Here is a 22,556-nt window from a genome sequence, read left to right as displayed (position 1 = left end):
GAAAACTAGAGTTATGAATCACCAATGACAATCCTATTTTATTTTTCTAAATCAATTACTAGCTGATGTTAACTACAAGTTATTCTTTTTAAAATCTAAGGTATGAATTTATCAGTGATCAAGCGTTAAATTATGTATCTCTATGTGATAATAATAATTATTAGACATACATGCATATACAATTAAATACAGTTAATTGATGGATTTAATTATACAACTAAACACATGGGTTTAGAAAACCATTAGGTTTAGTGGTTTACAAGACAAATGGTTAAACCAAAGGATGCCCCAACCTTTCTTGGGCAGTAATGTCAGTATCTAAACTCTCTACTGTTTCTGCACTAGTCTTGTATGCATATCCCCGAGCACAAAACAGAAAATAGAAGAAATTCACCACTCCCAGACCAGCAATCAGGAAGTAAAAATAGTCCAATCTGCCGGCATTGATATCATTGTCCAACCAGTTGGGCCGGCCACGCTTTCCTGTTACCCCATGCACAATGCTTACCGACACACTACTCAAATAACTAGCCCCGGCCAAGCAAAGATAGAGCAGAGAATTCCCAATACTTTTCATGGTCTCAGGAAACTCTTTGTTGTAAAACTCAAGGAGTCCAACAACGCCAAACATCTCACAAAGTCCAAGCAACATTTCCTGTGGAAATAGCCAAAAAACTGACATGGCTACAACCCCGTTCGATGAAGCTTGTGATGTGGCCAAAGCTCTCCTTTGTTGCTCAACTAGTCCCGCCACCACCATGCACATAGCAGAGAAGAAATACCCGATTCCTATTCTTCGAAGAGGTGGGATCCCATCTTCACATTTAGTGAACTTTGTTAGGGCTCGTTGTAAGAATCGGTCATACAACGTAAGGGAAATAAAGAGCGTCATAATTGACATCATTTTGACCGAGCCAGCAGGGATTGCGAAATTCGGTCCAATGTGACGATCCATTTTCATGGCTTGTGATACTACAAATGTTGGTTCTTGGGCAAGGGCCAGCAAGCTGATGACACCAGAAACAGAAACTGGGAGGATTTTCATAACACGTATTACCTCTCCAACTTGTTGAATGCTACATAGCCTCGATGGAGTTGCACAAGACCCATCATCTTTTAGTTCATTGTCCACTACTAAAGCAGCTTTCTTCAAGAAGCTGGGAGCCAACAATTTAGAAGTGAAAATTAGTCATATAAACAATCCTGGAATGTAATTAAGTTAGGGAAGGCAAATAGTGATAACGGTCCGCATCATTTGATGACGCACTGGAGAAAATGTGGACAGTACACTTCAGAGTCTAGAGAATTATTCGAGATATTTACCTAAATTCTGTTGAGAGATGAAGCTTGTTGAGTACTCTACGTCCATTTCCATTGCCATTTCCATTTGATGAATCATCATCGGAGAAAACACCACGAACCCTATCATCATTGTGAAGCTTAAGATGACGCTTCTTGTATGCCGCTACAAGAACTTGTGCAAAACTGGAAAATGTGCTTCCTTCCGGCTTCACATAGAAGTAAATTTTGGACCCCCCAAAAAAGAGGAGAATTGCACATGACATGAGCAGCGTAGGAATTGCAAATCCTAATGCCCAACTCACAGAGTCTTGAATGTACATCACTAGGGATTGGTTGATCAAAATTACCATACAAGACAAAGCGTAATACAAATTCAAAAATCTAGTGACTGATTTTCTTCCTTCGACGGTGGCGGAATCAAATTGATCAACGCCAAAGGGAATACTGCAGGGCCTAATTCCTCCAGTTCCTAAACCCAGCCCGCATAACCCAACAATCAAAAAACCCAGCTGGGTTTTTGTGCTGGAGACACATTGCTGTTGTTGTCCATTAAGGGTGCAAGGTGGAGGCCTCAGTTGTGGCACAAAGGCTGTCAGGGTTACTGTTAGCATCCCCTAATCATGAGATTAATTGGCTATTCGTTAAGCTGTTAACAAATCAAAGAAAGAGAAAAGAAGAAAAAAGTAATTGCAAATTTGATTTTTATTTCGTTGGCACCAAAAGAAATAAGAGGACTACACGTTGCAAAGACAGAAACATATATATCTAAACGTTTTAGATGTTGCCATGACCTTCTTTTTATTTTTATTTTATTTTTTTGACAAAATATAGCATTAGTGGGTTAAATTATTAAATGTTAGGATGAGAGAATCAGTCAGGATCAAAGCCACCATAAATATACCTCATACTCATGGCAACATTTGTAGATAGTGCTTTAGCACACTGGCGGAAAAAAATGCACCTTGGTAACATACAGATAGAAAACCCTAAGACGTAGAGTACCAAAAATACCTAATATAATTGCTAACTTGCTAATTAACTTTAACCTAAACTAATTAATCATGATTAATTAATCTTACATAAATAAACTACAAAATTATGCTACATAAATTAGCTAATTTTACCAGAAGTGTTGCAAAGGAAGCCAAGGCAATGGTGAGAAATTTGCCAAGGTAGATATCAGCGATGAAGCCACCAATGACTGTCAATAAAAAGCAGGAAGATGCCCAAATGTTAATCATGTTGGCAGCAGGAACCTGCTCCATGTGATACTCCCTCACCAAATATACCATGAAGTTTATTGTCAGCCCATATGATGCCATCTTCTCAATTGATTCATTTCCTGCAAAAAATAAAAAATAAAAAACCTCCCAATTGTAGCTTTTGATTTCTCTGTAAATAAAAATGCTCATATATATCTTAATATATTATACCTAAGATGTAAATCACCGCCTTCCATCCGGGCTTTGATTGGACTACTGTGCTCGAATCAGATCGGTGGAGATGGTCACCGTTCGGAGGCAACAATGCCTCTGAGGATGGAGACTGATCATAGTTAGGGTTTGCTCGTTTAAGTTTTCTGATGAAGCAGAAGGAGAAGAAAGAGCTGTTCTTAATTTTATCCCTAGCCATTCTTCTCTTTCCCTCGCAGTCGTGTTAATTAATTAGGATTCTGGTTAAGCACATATACAGGCAAAATATCGGGGAACTGATGAAGGGCACGTGCCCCCCATGCATGATGGCAGCTTCCATATTTTCATGCCGACTTGTCAAGCTCTTGAGGCATCTCTGCACAGAAAAGAGGGCAGTTTTCTTTTGGTCATTAATTATGGGGAAGCAAAGACAAACTTGGTGACACATACCAAGTAAACTTTCCAGTTTCCAATATATGTACTTAGCCCTCTAGAGGCAAAGTTCGTTCTTTTATACTTTCATTTTTCATTTTTCTATGTAGTCTAATATCTTAGTGGATAGGTTGTTGAGTAACGTCTTGAGTTTAAAATTTCACTCTGCCCAAAATTATTATGATAGTTTCGAATGCTTTCCTTTCTCCTTTCTAATAATAGTAATTTAAAATATTAAAATATCAATACTAAGTACATTTCACACCACTAAAATTAGGGAGAAGTTATAAGGTTTCAATTTTCTTACATTATTTGACGTTTGATCAAATTATAATTTTTGTGAGGAATTGGTGATGTTATAGTGTAAGAATCTATATCAAATCTTTTGCACTTAAAATGAGTGTGGTCTCTTCGTGACTCTAATCATTGTTTGACACATATTAAGTTTATGAAAACAAAATTAAGAAAAATTAAGTTTAGAAACACGTGTCATTTAATTATTGGGGCCGCAGAGGCCACACTCATTTTAGTTGTAGAAGATTTGATCTCTTAAGAATCACCCCCCAAACTCATTAACCATATCAAGGCCAGTTTTTCGAGATAGGTCATAGTGATTTTCACACTTGTTTTTTTCCATTTTGTATTCATCATTTTATTTATGTCTTGTGATTTTTCGTTGATTTATTTAATAATCTAATAGCTAGAAATAATTGACTCTAAGGGGAGAAAATAGGAGTGAAAAATGACTTTTGTTTCGAGATTAAGTGGGAATCGTCGCATTATAAAACGTCGATCGGGTTGCAATGTAAAACAATTGAAATCCCGCAACCCGCCCACTTTGAACTGACAAACAAACTTCGATGATGTGAATCACTGAATGTTTCAGCCAATAATATATAGTAACTTGTTCTAAAACCAACAGGTTACAAGGATAAATTCTTATAGCAGAGGGATAAATTGTTTTATTTATGAAAACTCTCACTCACAAATAAAGATAAATTGACATTTTTTATAAAATCTCTCACTTACAAATAGAGATAAATACACTGTAATAGACTAATAGTTGTATACTATAAATCCAGCAGGTTACAATGATGCCCTCAAGCTTTCTTAGACAATAGGGTTGGTTTCTACACTCTCTCCTGCTTTTACACTAGCCTTATAAGTATATCCACAAGCACAAGATAGAAAATAGAGAAAATTCAGCACCCCCAAACCAGCTATCAGGAAGTAGTAATTGTCCAATCTGCCGACATTGATATCATTGTCCAACCAGTTGGGTTGACCATGCTTTCCTGTAACACTATGCACAATGCTCACCACCACGCTACTCAAATAAGTAGAGCCCCGGCCAAGCAAAGATATGGCAGAGAATTCCCAACACTTTTCATGCTCTCAGGAAACTCTTTGTTGTAAAACTCAATGTGCCCAACAGTGCCAAACACCTCAAGAAGACCAAGCAATATTTGCTGTGGAAATAGCCAAAACACGGACATGGCTGCTATCCCGTTTGATGAATCTTGTGACGTGGCCAAAGCTCTTCTTCGCTGCTCAATTAGTCTGGCCACCATCATGCATAGAATCGAGAAGAAATACCCGATTCCTATTCTTTGCAGGGCCGGGAGTCCATTTTCGTGCTTAGTGATTTTTCTTATGGCTGGTTGTAGGACACGGTTATACAATGGGAGACTGATAATTACTGTCATCATTGACATCAATTTGATTGACCCAGCAGGCATTTCAAAATTCAGTCCAAAGTGCCGGTCCATTCTTAGGGCTTGTGATACTACAAATGTTCCTTCTTGCGCTTATGCAATCAAGAAAATGTCACCAGAAGCCCATATTGGGAGAGTTTTTACAACACATATTACCTCCTCAACGTGTTGGATGCTACACAGCCTCCATGGATTTGCGCAAGATCCATCATCGCTTACTTCATTGCCCACCACTAAAGCAGCTTTCTTCAAGAATCTGAGCCACCAAAATAGCAATGGATTTAGTATGAGTATGCAAAGCAATTTAGTCAGTTAATTGTACTTGAGTTTGGGGACTTACATATTCTTGCAACAATGTTGCAAGCTAAGCCAAAATTGACGGTTCAAACCATTGGACAAAAACATATATCACGCAACAAAGTTTACAAGCTTTAATTTGTGGACGGATAATTATCCAAGATATTTACCTAAATTCTGTTGAGAGGAGGAGCTTGGACTGTACTACATTTCCTTTTCCGTCTACCTTTGGTGAAGTGTCAAAGAAAACTCCGCGTACCCTTTTGTCATTGTGAAGCTTGAGACACCGCTTCTTGTACGCTGCAACGAGAACATGTGCAAAGCTGGAAAATGTGCTTCCTTCCGGCTTCACGTAGAACTAAATTTTGGACCGCGCTAAAAACAAGGGAATTGTACATAAAATGAGCAGGGTGGGGATCCCAAACCCTACTGACCAACTCACAGAGTCTTGAATGTACACAACTAGGGTTTGATTGATCATCAGTACCAAACTAGATAAAGTGTAGTACCAATTCAAATAGCTACCCACTGATTTTCTTCCTTCTATGGTGGTCGAGTCGAATTGATCGATCCCAAAGGGAATGCTGCAGGGCCTAATTCCTCCAGTTCCTATACCCAACCAGCATAACCCAGCAAGCAAGAAACCCGGCTGGGGTTATTAATTGTAGCTCTGGAGACACATTGCAGACTATCATCAAGGATGCAAGGTGGAGGCCTCAGTTGTGGCACTACGGTATTGTTACCATTCCCTAATCAATGATTAATGGGCAATTAATTAAGCTGATTATAACTATGATTAAAATAAATAAATGGTGATTAATTGAGAAGATTAAGAAAATGGAGACTTTGGATGCGGTCCCTAACCATAAAAATTCTTTGACTAAAACCTTGTTGGCTTTCAATTTTTGATCCAAGTCCCTGAAATTAATGTGATAATTTATTTTTATGTACGTTACTATATTTTTTTAAATTAAAAATTAAAATTTATAGTTGTTTATATTAATGAGATTTTAAATAAAAAACCATAATTTGTGGGATTAAAAATATTAAAATATAAATATATTATTGTGTGTGTGTGTAAACATGGGTACATTCATCAAAATTAACCAAAAAATTATTGTACCAAAACATGGGTACATTCTTCAAAATCACCAAAAAATATATATATATATATATATTAGGCTTAATAATATTAGTAAATTTCTTCGATTAAACTTAACATGGATACATTCTCAAATCAACAAAAAAAAAAAAAAAGTACCCATATAAGTTTAAAAATGGATTAGAAAAAAATTGAGTAGATTTTATATAAAAAAAAATGGTACATTTTACCTATAACGAATTGGTATATTTAAGAATGAGTACATTTTAAGATTAAAAATTTGAAAAAAAATTACATGAATGGTACATATAATTAGCATGGGTACATTTAGCAAAATTAAAAATGGGTAAAAATAAATAAAAAAATATAGGTACAAATACAAATAAAACTTTATAAAATATGGGCACAAAAAGAAATTAATATATGGGTACAAATTAAAACTGAAAAGAAAATTGGAACAAATTAAAAAAGGATTGCAAATTAAAAATGGGTACAAACTAAAAATAAAAATATACGATAAAAAATTTAGCCATAAATGTGACATCTCACATCGCCCAAGGGAGTAATCCTTAAATGTATATTCCCATCCCTACCTAGCGCGAGGCCTTTTGGGAGCTCATTGGCTTCGGGTTCCATAGGAACTCCGAAGTTAAGCGAGAAGGGGCCTAGAGCAATCCCATGATGGGTGACCCACTGGGAAGTTGCTCATGAGTTCCCAAAAAAACAAAACGTTGAGGGAATGGTAAGCCCAAAGCGGACAATATCGTGCTACGGTGGTGGAGCGGACCCGGGAAGTGGTCCGCCCCGGGCCGGGATGTGACAATTTGGTATCAGAGCCTAACCTTGGCCGCGTGTGTGCCGACGAGGACGTCGGGCCCCTAAGGGGGGTGAATTGTGACATCCCACATCGCCCAAGGGAGTAATCCTTACATGTATATTCCCATCCCTACCTAGCGCGAGGCCTTTTGGGAGCTCATTGGCTTCGGGTTCCGTAGGAACTCCGAAGTTAAGCGAGAAGGGGGCTAGAGCAATCCCATGATGGGTGAACCACTGGGAAGTTGCTCATGAGTTCCCAAAAAAACAAAACCGTGAGGGAATGGTAAGCCCAAAGCGGACAATATCGTGCTACGGTGGTGGAGCGGGCCCGGGAAATGATCCGTCCGGGGCCGGAATGTGACAATAAATATAAATATACTAATTGTAACATTTTTAACTTTAAATGAATATATTTAGAAATAAAAAATATTTTATTATTGAAATAATTAATGATGCTATTAATACCAAGAACCTTGATCAAAAAATGAAAATGAATAAGGTTTTAATCAAAGGAGTAGCAAAAGGAAGGATGAGAACCTAATTTCTCCTTAAGAAAATGTAGTGTACCGTGAGAGTTGCTAAGGAAGCGAAAGCAATTGTGAGAAATTAGCCTAGATAAATATCAGCAATGGAGGCACCAACGATTGATAATAAACAATAGGAGCATATCGAAATGTTAATTATGTTGGCAGCAGTCACCTGCTCCATGTGATACTCCCTCACCAAATACACCATTAAATTTGCTGTCATTCCAAATGTTGCCTTCATCGAAATTGATTCAGTACCTGCACTCACACAAATAAAAGTCATGTATATATAATGCATAGTTTTATCTATACATTCATTTTTACTTCTCGCACACTTTGTTAATTTTTTACCGTTGATTTTCTTACAATTCATTTGATTTAACAACTGAAAATTGAGCAAGCGTGTGAAAAGTTAAAATATGTAATGGGAAAAATGGGTTCTTACAATTATTTTCTCCGCTTGCAATTATTTTTGAGATTTGGAATGAATAATTCAAAGAAGAATAAATAAACACACGCGTATATACACACCCACACACACACACACCTAAGATGTGAGGCATGGACTTCCACACAGGCCTTGTTTGGTCATGGTTTTGTGGCAATAATAATGGCTCGGAGGAAGGAGAGTGGTTATCATAAGAAGAAGGGGTTATTGAGGTGGGTTTGGGGGAGTAGAAGGACAAGAAAGAGCTGCTACAGCTGCTCTTCTTATCCCTCGCCATCTGTTCTCTGGTCTCTCTCTCTCTCTTTAGGTCTGATGTTAATTTGGAGGAGTGTGATGGAGGACGTTATTATATGTGTGCAGGGAGAAATTCGGCGAAGGAGAAGCCAATTACCTTGGGCATGACGGACACGTGCCCCCCCATGCAACAAGGCAGGCATCTTCCGGTTTTGATACGAGGAATCCAAGCCAAACTAGGCAACTCAAGCCGAAGTATAACTTTCGAAGAAAATAAAAGGAAATTTAAAAAAAAAAAAAAAAAAAAAAAAGAGGGAGAGAAAGATTGGACTCAAATTAGGCATGTTAAAAGGGTCGGGCCTGATGAGCCAGTTTGAATTCGATTCTAATTTTTTGGATCATGGTTCGATCTGGCTAATCGTAAGATCAAATTTTATTTGGCTCGTTTTTAAATGAGCAGGTTCTACGTTTTATATATAGGTCCTGAACTAGTTAAAATAATTCTTTTGTGTCGTCGAAAATATATTGTATATCACAAATGTACAACACTTATCACGATATTAAACAAGTGCTCTATAGTTATGGGATCCGGTAACATGAAAAATTTCTTGAGAAAGCGAGAAACGTACCTAGGATGTAAGGCATGGCTTTCCATCCAAACTTTTTTTTGGTTGTGTTTGGATCTAGTAACTGATGAAGATCTTCATCCTTTTGCTGCAATAATGGCTACGAGGACGGAGAGTCGCATTTGAGTTTTCTAAAGCAGAGGGACAAGAAAGAGTTGCTTTTATCCCCCATCATCCTTCTTGTGATTTGGTTTCTGATTAACCTGTGGACATTGGCAAAATCTTCCATCTCTCAACTATTTATACCTCACGTCCTTGATCCATTGAGCATTCAGCCATATTTTTATCCAAACTAATCGATTTATTAACCTTTTTTCCCTGGAAAAAAAAATCGATTACTTAAGCGTAGATATACAAAATTTAGGGGGTGTATTCTATTGGGATTTTAATTCTTTTAATGAATTTAGGGGTATTCAATCAGGATTTTAAGTTATTTTCTGAAATTCAAGGTGTATTCAAATAGAATTTTAAGAAAGTTTATTAAAATCTTTAGAAATCCTGGTGTATTCAAAGAAGTTTATAACATTCCAGGTGTATTTAATTAGAAATTGATTTTAAAGAATTTGAGAAAGTTGAGAAATTATAAGGAATTTGAGAGATTTCGTAATGTATTTTAAGTATCCATAAATCTCACATCTCCCCATAAGATTTTAAGGGAATTGAATCAAAATTTTATATGGAATCTCTACAAATCAATTAAATTCCATAAAAATTCATGGATTATAAATCCATTAAAGTCTCTCAAATTATCAATTAAATACACCAATGGAGTATCCAGAGCCTGGATTCTACCGAATCCAACTTATGAATTAAACTAATTGTGTTTTAAGCACCCAAATTTCGAAATTTCCTAATAAGGTTATTAATAGTAACTACCTCCCTCTTAATTATTACTTATAGCATCCAAATATATTTCAAATTTTAGACATGATGTTTGATCCCACTACCCAATTTCAGAAATATTTTTTGTACGCGACCATAATTTCCAAACCGCGGGTTTAAGGGTAAATAAATTCCTAAAAACTTTATTTCATAGTCAAAACACTTAAATGTTGCATTTTGAAAGGGACAAAAAATTTAGAGGTGTGATATCCACACACTTCTTTTTACTTCTTACATATTCTTTTAATTTTCGGTCGTCGGATTGGATGAATTAAAGAGGATCAACGGACAGAAATTAACAAAAGATGTGTGAGAAGTAAAAAGGAGTGTGTGGATAGCACACCCGAAAATTTATAAACCGAATTGTTATTACATTTAGTTATTATTACACTAGATATTAAACAATTGATAAGTGAGATTTTTTCTTCTTCTATTGTTTCTCATTTGGTATAGATCATTGAATTATAATAGATAAGTTACTTTTCTAAGGTGTTGAGGGAATGCATCAATAAATTGCATCCAACTTGGAAGCAGAATATGAATTACTCGTTAAGAAATCAATTCTAACCCTCTCAAAAAGATATGATTAGAAATGAGAACGACGTATAAATATGGCACGTCGAGTGGTGTCCGGTGCACCCTCGAAAGAGAGAAGCTTCAGTCATGTATTCTCCTCAAAATGAAAATCCATTCTCATCCACTTTCAACGTTCATTGAAAATAATAACTTATACATTTTGTTCCAATCTTTTATACCAAATAAAGCGTTGCTTTTGTTAGGAGACTTTACCAACCGAACATGCATGTTTAGTTGGAATTAATCCTATAAGATAAACCCCTTTTACTTGATAAATTTTTGGACAGGAGCTTCCACGCCCAAGGACTAAGACACACCACAAGGGGGGGATCTTTTGAATTCAAGTTCCACATGAAACCATTTTAGTCGACACGAACGCCTGAGGTTTTCCTGTATCTATCTCATATACACGAACGACATAACATCAAAATCTTTAATTAATAAAAGATATTTTCACATAATCAATAACGTCTTATGACAATGAAATTTTTTTTAAGAATAACAACAACATTTAAAAACCAATAAAACCTTCGATTTCAAAAAAGAATCTCTCATTAAAAAAAAAGAAAGAAAAGACCTCCTTTTAACCTCATCCAACATGCATTAATTAACGATTAAAACTCGAGCTAATGACACACACACACACTCTCTCTCTCTCTCAAATTTCCACATTGCGCGCCCAAATATCTGCCACAGTAATCAGCAAACAATTGTTTTTATTATAAAAAAATGGAAAACTTATTCTAAAAATTTAAATTCGTACATCATCAGCTTATTTCGCATCCTTCCGCATTAATGTCCGTCTACGCTTTTCGGTGGTTTTGTTCGTTGCTTCGCTCGCCCTCCCTCCTTTTTCCCATTTCTCCACCTTACCCTCCAACTGTTCGTTGAAATGCCTAAGCCATGCTCTCCTACACCACCGCCGCGACCCACCTCCTCCCGCCGCCCCGCTCCTCCCCAAACTTCATCCCTCGCGCCTCTCTCTCGATTCTTTTCGTCGTCAATTCAAGAGCCATAGCCAGGCAGCGGCAGCGGCTTCACCCGATGAGCGGGTTTTCTTTGATTGTAGGGTTTTCTGAGTCAAGAAAACGGTACGATTACAGCGGGTTGTATTGTGGGTGTTCTGGGTTTGCGAGGCGGTGTAAAGATTGGGATGGCGAGGGGGATGATTTCAACTTGGAAGCTGAGATTCTGGAGTTCATGAAGAGCTCCAAGAAGCCCGGGGCGTTTCCCAGCAAGAAGGAACTGCTGGAAGCTGGGAGAGAAGATTTGGTCGATGCTATCGCGAAGAAAGGTGGTTGGCTTTCGTTGGGTTGGGATTTGGAAGAAGAAGAGAGAGCTCAAGAAAGCAAATTTAAGAATTGGGATTTGACAATGGCGAAAGAATTCGACAGCGGTGCCTCGAGCAGCAGTCAAATTGGGGTTTCCGGCGTGGGTTCTTCCATTCTTGATGATTCTTCTCAAGTAGCCTCGTCGTCTGGTAGATCATCACTGTGAGGATTCTGTTATAATTGAAACTGGTTGATGTTTTTAGATTTGTTATATTCCATGGTATAATTGTTCTATTTGTTTTCTCTGTCTTTAATTTGGAAAGAGACGTGCAAAATGTTTGTATCTTTGGACCAAGAGATTGACTTAGAACCACTTCAAATGGTAAAATTTTCATTGAATAAGTGCACCATAGGTTGTGTGGATGAGAATTATTATCCAAAATAACAGGTGATGACAAGATATTCGTTATTTGTTGATGCTCTATTTCAACAATTGAATCGATGAATAGTTTTTTAGGAAGGGGAATCAACTCAAATGTTCGCTTTGTGTAGAGAAGCTGCTACAACAGAGGACAATACTGGCGTTGTAGGTATATTGAATCGATTGGAGAAGCAGAGAAATTTAGCACTTGCGTTTGCTTTGGGAGAGAAAGAAGGCAGTGCTTCCTCTGCTGATGTAGTAAGTTGGTTTTAAGTTATTTTGAATTGATTGTCTTTTGGTGGGGTGATATTGTAGGGGCAAGCATTATGTAAAGTCCTGAAATTTTCTCTAGTTTTCAGTTTAGATGTACTTCTATATTCCGTTATGGTGGTAAGATGATGATAGATATTTGAGAGTCGAATTGCATTCGGTATATTTCTTTAGGATTTGGTAATATATAAACAAAATAAATTTTATATTTATCAGCATGCGTTAATGAAACCTTAACTATAGTTTGGCCTTTTCACTGTCAATTTCATTTGCAGCTTGAAAGGGAGGATAACTTTTATGCGGGCAGTCACCATTACAGCATCTGCGTGAAAATAATTTATTTTTAAGAGTTTGATGTGATTGTTTCCTTTGCATGTAGAAATTCTATAACATAACGTGATGCTTGTTATATTATAAAAGACAGTTGCTGGCCTTGTTAGAAGCAGCAGACCTGCATCATTAAACCCCACCAAAGCCATTCTTAACGATTCAAGAGACAGGCCTAACCACAGCAGTTCTCTTTCAAACAATGGTGTGCTAACAGACTCACCCAGACCTGACACGTGGAGAACTTGGAGCACCCATAGGGCTGGAGTTTCGAATCTTGATTTTGAAGGTATTTTATAGTTAATTGTTTTCACTTTTAAGTAGCTTTATGATTAAATGGTTTGGTTCAAGTAACCTTTGATTGTTAATGAAATGTTTGTAATGTACAGCTGATGAATTTTCATATGATAAAATGGGACTAAAGGATGGTTCAAGAGATGAAATATTTCATGAACCTTATCAAAGGATTAAACTGGATTCTGATAAGAAAGAGATCGATCACAAGCAAATACGTAGTCGGATTAAGCACCTTGAATCAGAGCTCTCCTCTGCACTCCGCTCATTGAGGTCTAAAGCTGATGATGCTGCAGCACAGAAGGTGGGGATGATCAGTCCTCGTTATGTAAATTTGTATGAAAATTTTGAAAGTTTTTACTCCAAAATTTTAACAATATATTCACTTTCGTTTTCTTTGCCGAGCAGCATTCTCATGCTGTGATAATGTTTTGGAGGATTTGGGGCATCATATTAAACTCGTCTATATTTTTCATCAGGGTCATGAAAGCTCCTCTGAAGATGTGCAGAAGCTTTCAGATACCTTAGAGTTTCAGGAAAATGAGATTATGCATGCCCAGGACAAGTTGCGGTCAACACGTGCAAAGTTGGCTGTTTTGGAAGGAAAGATGGCAATGGCAATAATGTATGCACAATTTATTTTAGTTTAAAAACAAGACTATAACTTACTTTACCATTGACATCTTACCCAACCATACCAGCGAAGCGCAAAAGATTGTGGAGGAGAAACAAAAGAGGATTAATGATGCTCGTAGGACCTTACAACTTCTTCGTACTGCTTGCATAGTTTGGCCGAATTCAGCCTCAGAAGTTCTCATAGCTGGATCATATGATGGTTGGACGACCCAGGTCTGATCTTCTCTTGAATGTATCAGTTAGGTTAGGCTCAAGTAATATTAGTGGATCCATGTTTTTGTCCACTCGTTCATTTATTTTCTTACTTAGCTTTTATTATTAGATGGGGAAATACTTTAAAAGATTGATAAGTTATATTACCATGTGCATGTATTTTTTTGTTTTGTGAGGTATTTATACTTGCATTTACCTGCATTTTCGGAAATATTAGTACTACTTTGTGGTAATGTTTCTTAGTATTTAGTCTTCTACTTGCTTTTGTAATACAAATGTTGTTACCTGTGGTGGTTGCTTGCAGAGAAAGATGGAGAAGTTGCGTACAGGAATCTTCTCCTTGTGCCTTAAATTGTATCCGGGCAGATACGAGGCAAGTAAATTGTGTTATATGTGGTCGAGTCTTTACAACGTTAGAACCCCGTCGATTAATGTTTTTTCATCTTGCATTTCAGATCAAGTTCATTGTCGATGGTAAATGGCGGATTGATCCCCTACGCCCAATTGTTCGCAACAACGGATACGAAAACAACATCCTGATCATAACATAACACACTCAACGGAAGCCCCCCAGCAAGCGTAAGAGGATATTCATCGAGAACAAGCACCAATTCTTCCCCAGATTCAACATATAGGCAGTAGATTTTAACTCGTGATTCTTTTCTGTCATGATTCATACGTAACATGGTGTCGTTTCTCCTTTTTCATGTAAAACCCGAATTTTTTAATTGTGACAAGTAATTCAATGAAGAGTTTCCCAGGAAACTTTCTACTTTTCTATCTCGACAATCACTCTGCAGCGTTTCTTGTTTCGAAAGTAAAGTTCGTTGCTTAATTAGGTAGTAAAACTAAAATTCTTTTTTCGTATTAGAAATGATTGTCCAAATAATACAACCCTGTATAACATATACTTACACAACATGAACTAGGTAAAGCTCGGGTAAATGGTTTGTTAATCTGTCTGAGAACAGCGACGTGAAGTTCTTACGACAATTGTAAACCCGCTACCGCAGTAAATCTCGATTGTGTCAGCTTCTTTCCGAAATTTGTGGCCGAAACTCACTTCTTGAGGACTCGTTTGGTCATCTGTATTTCCCAAGCCAAGCTGACCATGTTCACCCCAACCCCATGTTTTAATCACTCCATCCTCGGTCACAATAGCAGAGTGCTCAGCTCCAGCTGCAATGTGCACAATTCTACTCCCTTCGAGGTCGGGGACTTTCTCCAGGACAACTTCCCTCGGATCTGTCAAATGTGCAAAGAATCACACACGCAATCAGCAGTGATCGCAATTCTAGTACAAATGTACGATGATCATTCAGATATGTCAAGTTTATGCGAGTGTTGTTTGGGTCAGATCAAAGGCATTACCTGCTAAGTGCTTTATTGGAGTAATTTTTTCAGGATTACTAAGAACTCCATGGTGATTTCCACCAAGCATAAAAACTTCTCCACCTGTTGAAAATATATTCGAGGCTGCTACATAAGGACACCATCTTTTCACCAGGTAAAAGGAAGCAAAAAACTAATAAACGGAACTCGTTATGGCATGAAATGAATGCCCATACCCGTCAATACTAAAGAATGATTCCATCCGACAGCAACTTTGGTAAACAAGAACGATGTAGATAAATGCTGTGGGGAGTGAGCGCTTAAGATGTCACCGAACCCTCTTCCCCAAGTGTACAAATGCCCATCAGCTAATGTCATAGGCAAGAAAAGAAAACAGCAATCAGAAAACTAAATTACTGAGGCGAATAGCGTTCAATTGGACAGTGGCTGGCATGGAAAGTTCTTAGCTCTTACATCGACTGGAAGATTTCAAAGCTCGGCATCCATGATAGAAGCAATATCATCTGTTTTATATGACCAAATCAAGAAAGAGTAAGTTTGTTGGCCTCACCAGATAACGCTGCACTTTGATCTCCATTTGCAGCAATGCTAGAGATTTTTACGCTGTCAATTCCATGAATTTGTTGAGGAATATTAACTAATTTGATCTTATCCTCAGAGATACCCAGTTGACCACGCTTCCCCGAACCAAACCCATAAACTTCATCCCCTGAAACACCTGCAATATACTTGATTTGAGAAACATTATACACTCGAACTAATAGGCTAAATATTGAATAAATGAAATTCCTTCATGTTGTAATACAAAATTGCAAAGCTTTAAGCATGTCGTAAAGCATATACATCATAAAAATCAGCATCTCTACCTTAAAGCTCGGGTCAGCGAGAAATATACAAGATCAACCTTACAAATTACCTTTCACCAAAACAAGCGAATGGCGCATCCCGCATGCTATCTGCTCCACGTTCTTATCAACAAAGAAGGGGACTTTGACAGGATAGCAATGCGACTGGAAATCAGCATGCCCGAGCTGGCCAAACGAGCCATCTCCGCACGTGAAAAGATCCCCTGCATCTGAAAACAAGCGAGAAAATTCCGAGAACCAGAAATAAGTTAAGAAGCCCCGCACTTGAAGTTGCCACCAAGTTAAACACAATGCAGCAAAAGAAGAAAAAATCGACTATTGGGCAAAATCTAACTTGGTTTTCGATTCTCGACGGATACAAACATGCGTAAAACTATCAGAGATTCACTAACGTATTCCACCACAGAATGTAAAATATCAACTGCCTGAGAGCGGACGTCGGCATAGCCACATTGGTTAGAGGAAACGTGCTTCCCCTATGCACCCGAGTTCTACATGGACTATATTAGTTTAAAGTAGAATACCTGAAACAAAACCGGAGTGGTTCCAACCAGCAGAAACATGAGTAATGAAGAGGTTGTTCAAAGACATTACAAACTTAGGATTTGGACTGTTGACCGTATCAGGATGACCCAGTTGACCAGACGTGCCCCTTCCCCATGTCAGCACCTTCCCACCTGCAACAGATGTTTGTTTTTTCTAAGAAAGAAGAAAAATTGTAAGTTTTATGGTATTCGGTGAAGGAAAGGATGAGACCTGAGGTTAAGGCGAGAACGTGAGCGCCGCCGCAGGCGAGGGAGCAGATGGATCCGGCGGCGGGGGAGAGAGAAGGGAGGCGAAGCAGCTGAGGGAGGTGCTCGTCCTGTAGCCTGCCCGTGCCCAGTTGCCCGTCCGTTCCTGCCCCCCAACTCCATATCTGTTGCTCGCTGCTTCCTTCATCGTCGTGCTTTGCTACTCTGCTTTCTTCACTCTCTTTCATCACTACGGTGCCCCCTGATACTCTTCCTTCTCAATAACTTCTGCTTTCTGTGATTCTATTAAATTTCTCATCGTTTGGGCTCTTTGGGCTCCGACTGAAGGATCTTGGGCTTGGATAGACCCGTAAAAATGTGTTTAATTTTAAATAAATAAATGATTTCTAATTGGAAGATGTTAAGTTAAGATGTGAGGAAGGATCCCACTATTTGGATCCGGATGGGACCCTACTATTTGCTCGGTTTCGGGTTCCGGATGAGGAGGCAGGGGACGGAGGCGTTTGGACCCGGAGTAGTGGGCGTGGTGGGAGAAGTAGGGTTTATCTCCCTTCCGGCTCATGGTGTTGTTTCGTTTAGATGTTCGAGTGGACAGTTCAGTTCCCGGGTTGTTGTTGCGATATAGTGATGTGTGAGTTCGGAGTTTGACCGTCCATGTGGGTTGACTATTGGTGGTACTGACCACAATTATAATGACTACAACTCTAATAAAATTTTTAAGTTTCGGAAACACAGCGTTATAATACAATCAGTTAGATTTTTATTTTTAAATTTACAATCAATTATATATTACAATTAGTGTACTAATCAGTGTTTCGGCACACTAAAAAAGTCCTCCAACAATACCTTATATCAATATATCATGGGTTGTATCACATACACACACAGTTTTGATGATATTTTATCCGTAAGAAAATGAAGTAGTTTTTGTAATATTGTATTTTGTAAGAAAAATGAAAAACAACCAACTATTTCTTTTGATCTGTTGTAGTTTGTAACAAGAGTGTGCGTGAAAAATCAACTCTACGGAATGGGGATCATTTCTTATAATGCAAGAAATGTGTATAATTTTTATTTATTTGTTTTTTTTTTAACAAACGATATTATCTATACTAAAGTAGTGGTGATCACTATTACTTTTTTTTATCGTAACGAGAGAGAGAATGGAGTTTTTCACGAAGTTCGAGACAAATGAATGAAAAAGAGTTTCTCTATGACCTTCTTGTCTTGAGAGTCAAATTCATATTTAACGAAAATCGAGCTTCAAATCTCTTACTAATACCTGAAGAGGAATACAGTAATACCAAGTGGCATATAACATTACGTAAAAATGGAAGGGGATGCAATAACTAAGTCAACTCCGATTGTCTTTGTTGAGAGAAAATTGGACCAATTTATTTGTAGCTTTCCCACAACTCAGTGCATAACTTTTGACTCCATCGGAACCTCGTTAATTCCTCCACGCTTGTTACCTTGTGCCGTTCAGCCCCCGATGCTCATCTCAAAACCTTGGCCAATTCCGGAAATTTCACTATAAAAACCCAAACTTTAAATAAAACCACCCTACAATTTCCACCCACTTTCGGATATTCTGATGGGTGTCTATAAATCCCTGCCTGGACGCAGTAAAATCCTCACTCAAAGAGCTTAACTCCCCAACAGAAACCCCCTAAAACCTTGCCTCAATTCGAAAGCCACAATATTTTGGGTTCTATCAATCGAACTCTGCAGCAATGGCTGCATCTCTATCAGCATCCCCATCGCCATTGACGTCATTTTTGTCTCTCAGAAAAACCCACTTCGTATTTTCACCAAAAAATTGCCGCCCAATCACTAACCGCAACAAACAATCCCCTTTCAGCCCCAATGCAGACTTTAAGTTTCAAACTTTGCCCCAATCAAATCCCTTTTTAGCAATTTCACCCCTCGCTCGCGCTGCAACGGGAGTTTCCTCACGTGGGTTTCCTGAAACAGACGAGGAAGATGAGCTTTTGCCGTTGTTTGAGGAGCGGCCGGTCAAATTTGCCTTCTGGGTTTTGATCTGGGCATCTGTGTCGCTTGCCTGGTTCGCGGCTTCCGGGGATGCAAATGCTGCGGCTGATTCCATTAGAGCCTCCAACTTTGGCTTGAAGATTGCGACGGTGCTTCGAAGCTCCGGCTGGCCTGATGAGGCTGTGGTGTTTGCTCTTGCCACACTTCCGGTCATTGAGCTTCGTGGGGCTATTCCTGTTGGTTACTGGTTGCAACTTAAGCCTGTTCTGCTAACAGTTCTATCTGTTCTTGGGTTAGTCTTTTTTCCCTACTATAGCCAATCAGCACTTTTTAAATTCTACATGAGTTTTGTTGGGATTTGTTTCGCCAATGTTGTTTGACAAGTTACGATGTTGCCTTTAATGATTGCTTCGTATCTGTTTGATAGAATCTGCCTGCTTATGGTGCATTTAGTATTTTGTACTCGATGAAGAATGTAAAACGTCCCACATCGGTAAATTGACAGATTGAAAGACAGAACATAGTGAATGGTTCCACTGCTATCGGTGTTATTAAAAGTGGGCCGCTAGAATGTCTGTCTGAAGTTCTGACATTCGTAATGTCTATTGCCCCTTGCCCATTCAATCAAAAGGGTGCTTCAAGTTTTAGCATTTTACCTTTCTGCACTAGCGATGGCGTTGTGGTGTCCAATGTGATATTTTTGTGATCTATAAGTTTTTCATTAAAATTCATGAAGTAAGGGAGTCTGGGAATTGACTGAGTTTGGGACTATGTATATGTAGGAACATGGTTCCTGTGCCCTTCATCATACTTTACTTGAAGAGGTTTGCATCGTTCCTTGCTGGAAAGAACAAGGCCGCAGCTCAGTTCCTTGACTTGCTATTTGTGAGGGCTAAAGAGAAGGCTGGCCCCGTAGAGGAGTTCCAGTGGATTGGTCTGATGCTTTTTGTGGCTGTGCCCTTCCCCGGAACAGGAGCATGGACAGGGGCCTTCATAGCTTCGATTCTCGACATGCCATTCTGGTCAGCATTGTCTGCAAATTTCTTTGGTGTTGTGCTGGCCGGGCTTCTGGTAAATTTGCTGGTGAACCTTGGCCTCAAATACGCAATTGTTGCTGGTATTGTCCTCTTCTTTATTTCCACATTCATGTGGACCATCCTTCGCAATCTTAAGAAGTCTTTTCGCTCATGAAACTGACATGAAATTTTAAATTTTAACTGATGGTTGAGTTTTTAAGATTGTGTACAGTATCCATCCACTTGCTACATGTCTGTTTTCTCAAATTTTCAATGGATAATTTGACTCAATACTCAACATGTTGTCGAAAATCTATGAATGCTTTGCGATGATGTGAATATGGAAAATGAAGGAATGTGTGACGACTCTTGAATATTTAGTTTAGCGGTCATAAACCCTAATAACCTTGTACTGTGTTACTAATTTGATCTGTTCAGTTGTGGTTCGGGGCAATTAAAGCAAATGTATCGGAATTGAGTTGCTGTGATCTATGATATGCTTGCCTTTGGGTTAAGTTTTGTCTTGCCTTGTCATTTGATGAATTATGCTTGTTAAACACAATGATTGGGAACATATGGGATAGGTTTAGTTGTCGATCTAAATCTATCCTCTCCGCTTGTCTAAATCTATTTCCCAAGCATTGCTAAAGAATGAAACATTCTAGCATTGGAGGGAATTTTTCCTACTCATTGGTTTTGTACAATCATGTGCATATCTCTCTCATCATGGCAAGCGAGATAGACGCATGCTTGTATATAATCGGTAACACCTGAGAATCTCTCAAGGAGTTGGAAGTTGAGCATTCTGGGACTGAAGTGGATGGCGAGGTGAACTATTCGTATTGGGCCTTAGCATTGGATTGCTTTTGCTTGAATGATTTGTAGGCATCTCAAGTGGCCCAAAGTAGGGTTGAAAGGTAAATCCGACTGCTCATATAAGCTTACACTGTTTCCATAACTGCAGACTTGCACTGTTTTATGGAATCACAAACGTGCAAACATACATCTTATAATAATTTGGAAGTAGAAGCTCGAAGGTTAAACTAATAATAGGTAAAAATTAAGCATATTTTTGTAACAGCATAGATCACTATTCTTAGACTCGTTTGGAAGTGTTTTTAAAATGACTGAAAGCTTTTGATGAAAATATTTTTGAAATCAATCATCAGTAAAAATCCAAGTGGATCTTGCAAAAGTATTTTAAGTGCTTATTGAAAGAAGAATGTATCTAGTGCTTCTTTCAAAAAGCACTTAAATGCTTTCGAATCCAAAATCTATTTTTAAAGCACTCCCAAACAAACCATATATTAGTTCATTTCATGTTGTGTTTATATTAGAATCAACATAAGAAATGCAATTGATTTTCTTGTCCAATTTCGAGTGTAAGGTGCAGTATTCATATTGAGTTTCAATCCGAAACAAAATAGAACGATCATCATCTTTTCTAGTAGATTTTTACGTACCAATTTGAACATTATAACCGGGTTTAAATCTTATTATCATACTCACATTCTAACATATATACCCAACAATTCATCACACAAAATACGTATCTTCTGAAATGAGTTGTGGTATATACAAATTCTCTCACATTCAAGTTCAAATTCTCACTAAATATGCAATGTCGTAATCGATAGAACTTAAGCAAAATGTACATGATATAATTTTCTATGGTTAAGTCAAATTCTAATTCCTTGAAATTGTCCTCAAGAATGATAATTGATTGTAACTGGTGAGGAAGCTGGTGCCCTCTTTTCTTTCTTTCTTGGAGCCTGTTAGCCACACATATTAAGTTAGAGCAAACTTTTGGAACTCAAACTAATATTTATATAATATTCATTTGTCGGACTCGAATGGCGCATATAAAAGTTGATAATTACCTCTCAAAAGCAAAAGTTCGGATCAAGTTAGGTCAAATTTCTGGTCTTATTGATTGCAACCAACCATTTACTATCCGCAAATAGCTTTTGTGAGTTAGTGGCAGTCAGTCGCAAATTATTTCTTAAATGCACCAATGCAACAACAGATTACAGTGCTTTGGAATTAAAAAGATCAAGTGCTAGAAATTCAAACCTGATTAGAGTAAGGACATATGTGCTTCAGTTGAATTTTGTGGACCAAAGAGTTGTAATTACGCTTGTACAAGTAGTTATAACCATCCACATATCTAGAGGACTTAAAAGAGAAGGGATCCCGTATTTAAAAAATTAGGATTAGTTGTGGGGTTTACACCACATTAAACTTCAATAATCCGAACCGTTTATTTTTTTAGTTGCACTTCTTAGATCATTTTTGTAAAATATTAGCCAAATCGAAAATATATCTAATTGAGTTCAAGGAAATTTACAAAAACTTTGTTCTATAAGAAATAATAAAACTTCATGTGATAAATACACGCAAATGGTTTAAGATTGAATTGAATTTTTGTAAGGATGATCTATGAATTGAGACTTACAAAATAGAGTGTTCAAATCGTAGAAGTTCGATGTAGAATGAATTCCACAACTAATCCCTATTTTTTTAAGAAAAAAAATGAGAATATCTTCCCTTAAAAGGCCTATATATATGCATATTTTACTATACATATAACAAATAGGATGGTAGACGAGAATCTCTAAAGCTTGGTGCATTTCGGTGGTGGAGGGGGGAGGCCAACTTAGCTTGTTTTATTCACCCTAACCACCTTGGCACAAGAATCTCTAAAGCTTCGTGCTTTTCGGTGGTGGAGGAGGCCAACTTAGCTTGTTTTATTCATCCTAAACTAATCACCCTAGCT

The 22,556-nt window shown here is 37.9% G+C and overlaps 4 protein-coding genes and 1 pseudogene across 4 annotated transcripts; 2 read left to right on the top strand and 3 right to left on the bottom strand.

Annotated features, from left to right (window-relative positions):
- Positions 1-271: 271 nt before the first annotated feature.
- On the bottom strand, positions 272-2,934 carry LOC137731354 (protein NRT1/ PTR FAMILY 2.13-like). The gene is made up of 4 exons (XM_068470456.1): positions 2,736-2,934; positions 2,427-2,644; positions 1,324-1,916; positions 272-1,157 (listed from the first exon to the last, which is right to left on the bottom strand). Exons 1-4 carry the CDS (start codon positions 2,932-2,934, stop codon positions 272-274), a joined length of 1,896 nt encoding a protein of 631 aa, XP_068326557.1.
- Positions 2,935-4,256: 1,322 nt separating this feature from the next.
- On the bottom strand, positions 4,257-8,328 carry LOC137731353 (protein NRT1/ PTR FAMILY 2.13-like; annotated as a pseudogene).
- Positions 8,329-11,020: 2,692 nt separating this feature from the next.
- On the top strand, positions 11,021-14,553 carry LOC137731424 (protein PTST homolog 2, chloroplastic-like). The gene is made up of 8 exons (XM_068470532.1): positions 11,021-11,862; positions 12,193-12,319; positions 12,752-12,947; positions 13,048-13,256; positions 13,432-13,577; positions 13,654-13,801; positions 14,106-14,174; positions 14,257-14,553. Exons 1-8 carry the CDS (start codon positions 11,273-11,275, stop codon positions 14,350-14,352), a joined length of 1,581 nt encoding a protein of 526 aa, XP_068326633.1. The 5' UTR covers positions 11,021-11,272; the 3' UTR covers positions 14,353-14,553.
- A 91-nt stretch (positions 14,554-14,644) lies between these two features.
- LOC137731425 (ultraviolet-B receptor UVR8-like) lies at positions 14,645-17,042 on the bottom strand. The gene is made up of 7 exons (XM_068470533.1): positions 16,777-17,042; positions 16,545-16,697; positions 16,071-16,229; positions 15,705-15,872; positions 15,370-15,501; positions 15,173-15,256; positions 14,645-15,046 (listed from the first exon to the last, which is right to left on the bottom strand). Exons 1-7 carry the CDS (start codon positions 16,997-16,999, stop codon positions 14,754-14,756), a joined length of 1,212 nt encoding a protein of 403 aa, XP_068326634.1. The 5' UTR covers positions 17,000-17,042; the 3' UTR covers positions 14,645-14,753.
- A 1,319-nt stretch (positions 17,043-18,361) lies between these two features.
- Positions 18,362-19,998, top strand: LOC137732505 (uncharacterized). The gene is made up of 2 exons (XM_068471823.1): positions 18,362-19,056; positions 19,547-19,998. Exons 1-2 carry the CDS (start codon positions 18,506-18,508, stop codon positions 19,953-19,955), a joined length of 960 nt encoding a protein of 319 aa, XP_068327924.1. The 5' UTR covers positions 18,362-18,505; the 3' UTR covers positions 19,956-19,998.
- The last annotated feature ends 2,558 nt before the right edge of the window (positions 19,999-22,556 follow it).

This window comes from Pyrus communis, chromosome 4 (assembly GCF_963583255.1).
Source record: "Pyrus communis chromosome 4, drPyrComm1.1, whole genome shotgun sequence".
In the NCBI taxonomy this organism is placed as follows: domain Eukaryota; kingdom Viridiplantae; phylum Streptophyta; class Magnoliopsida; order Rosales; family Rosaceae; genus Pyrus; species Pyrus communis.
The sequence above is the reverse complement of the archived record's forward strand: the minus strand, read 5'-3'. Positions and strand labels throughout refer to the sequence as shown.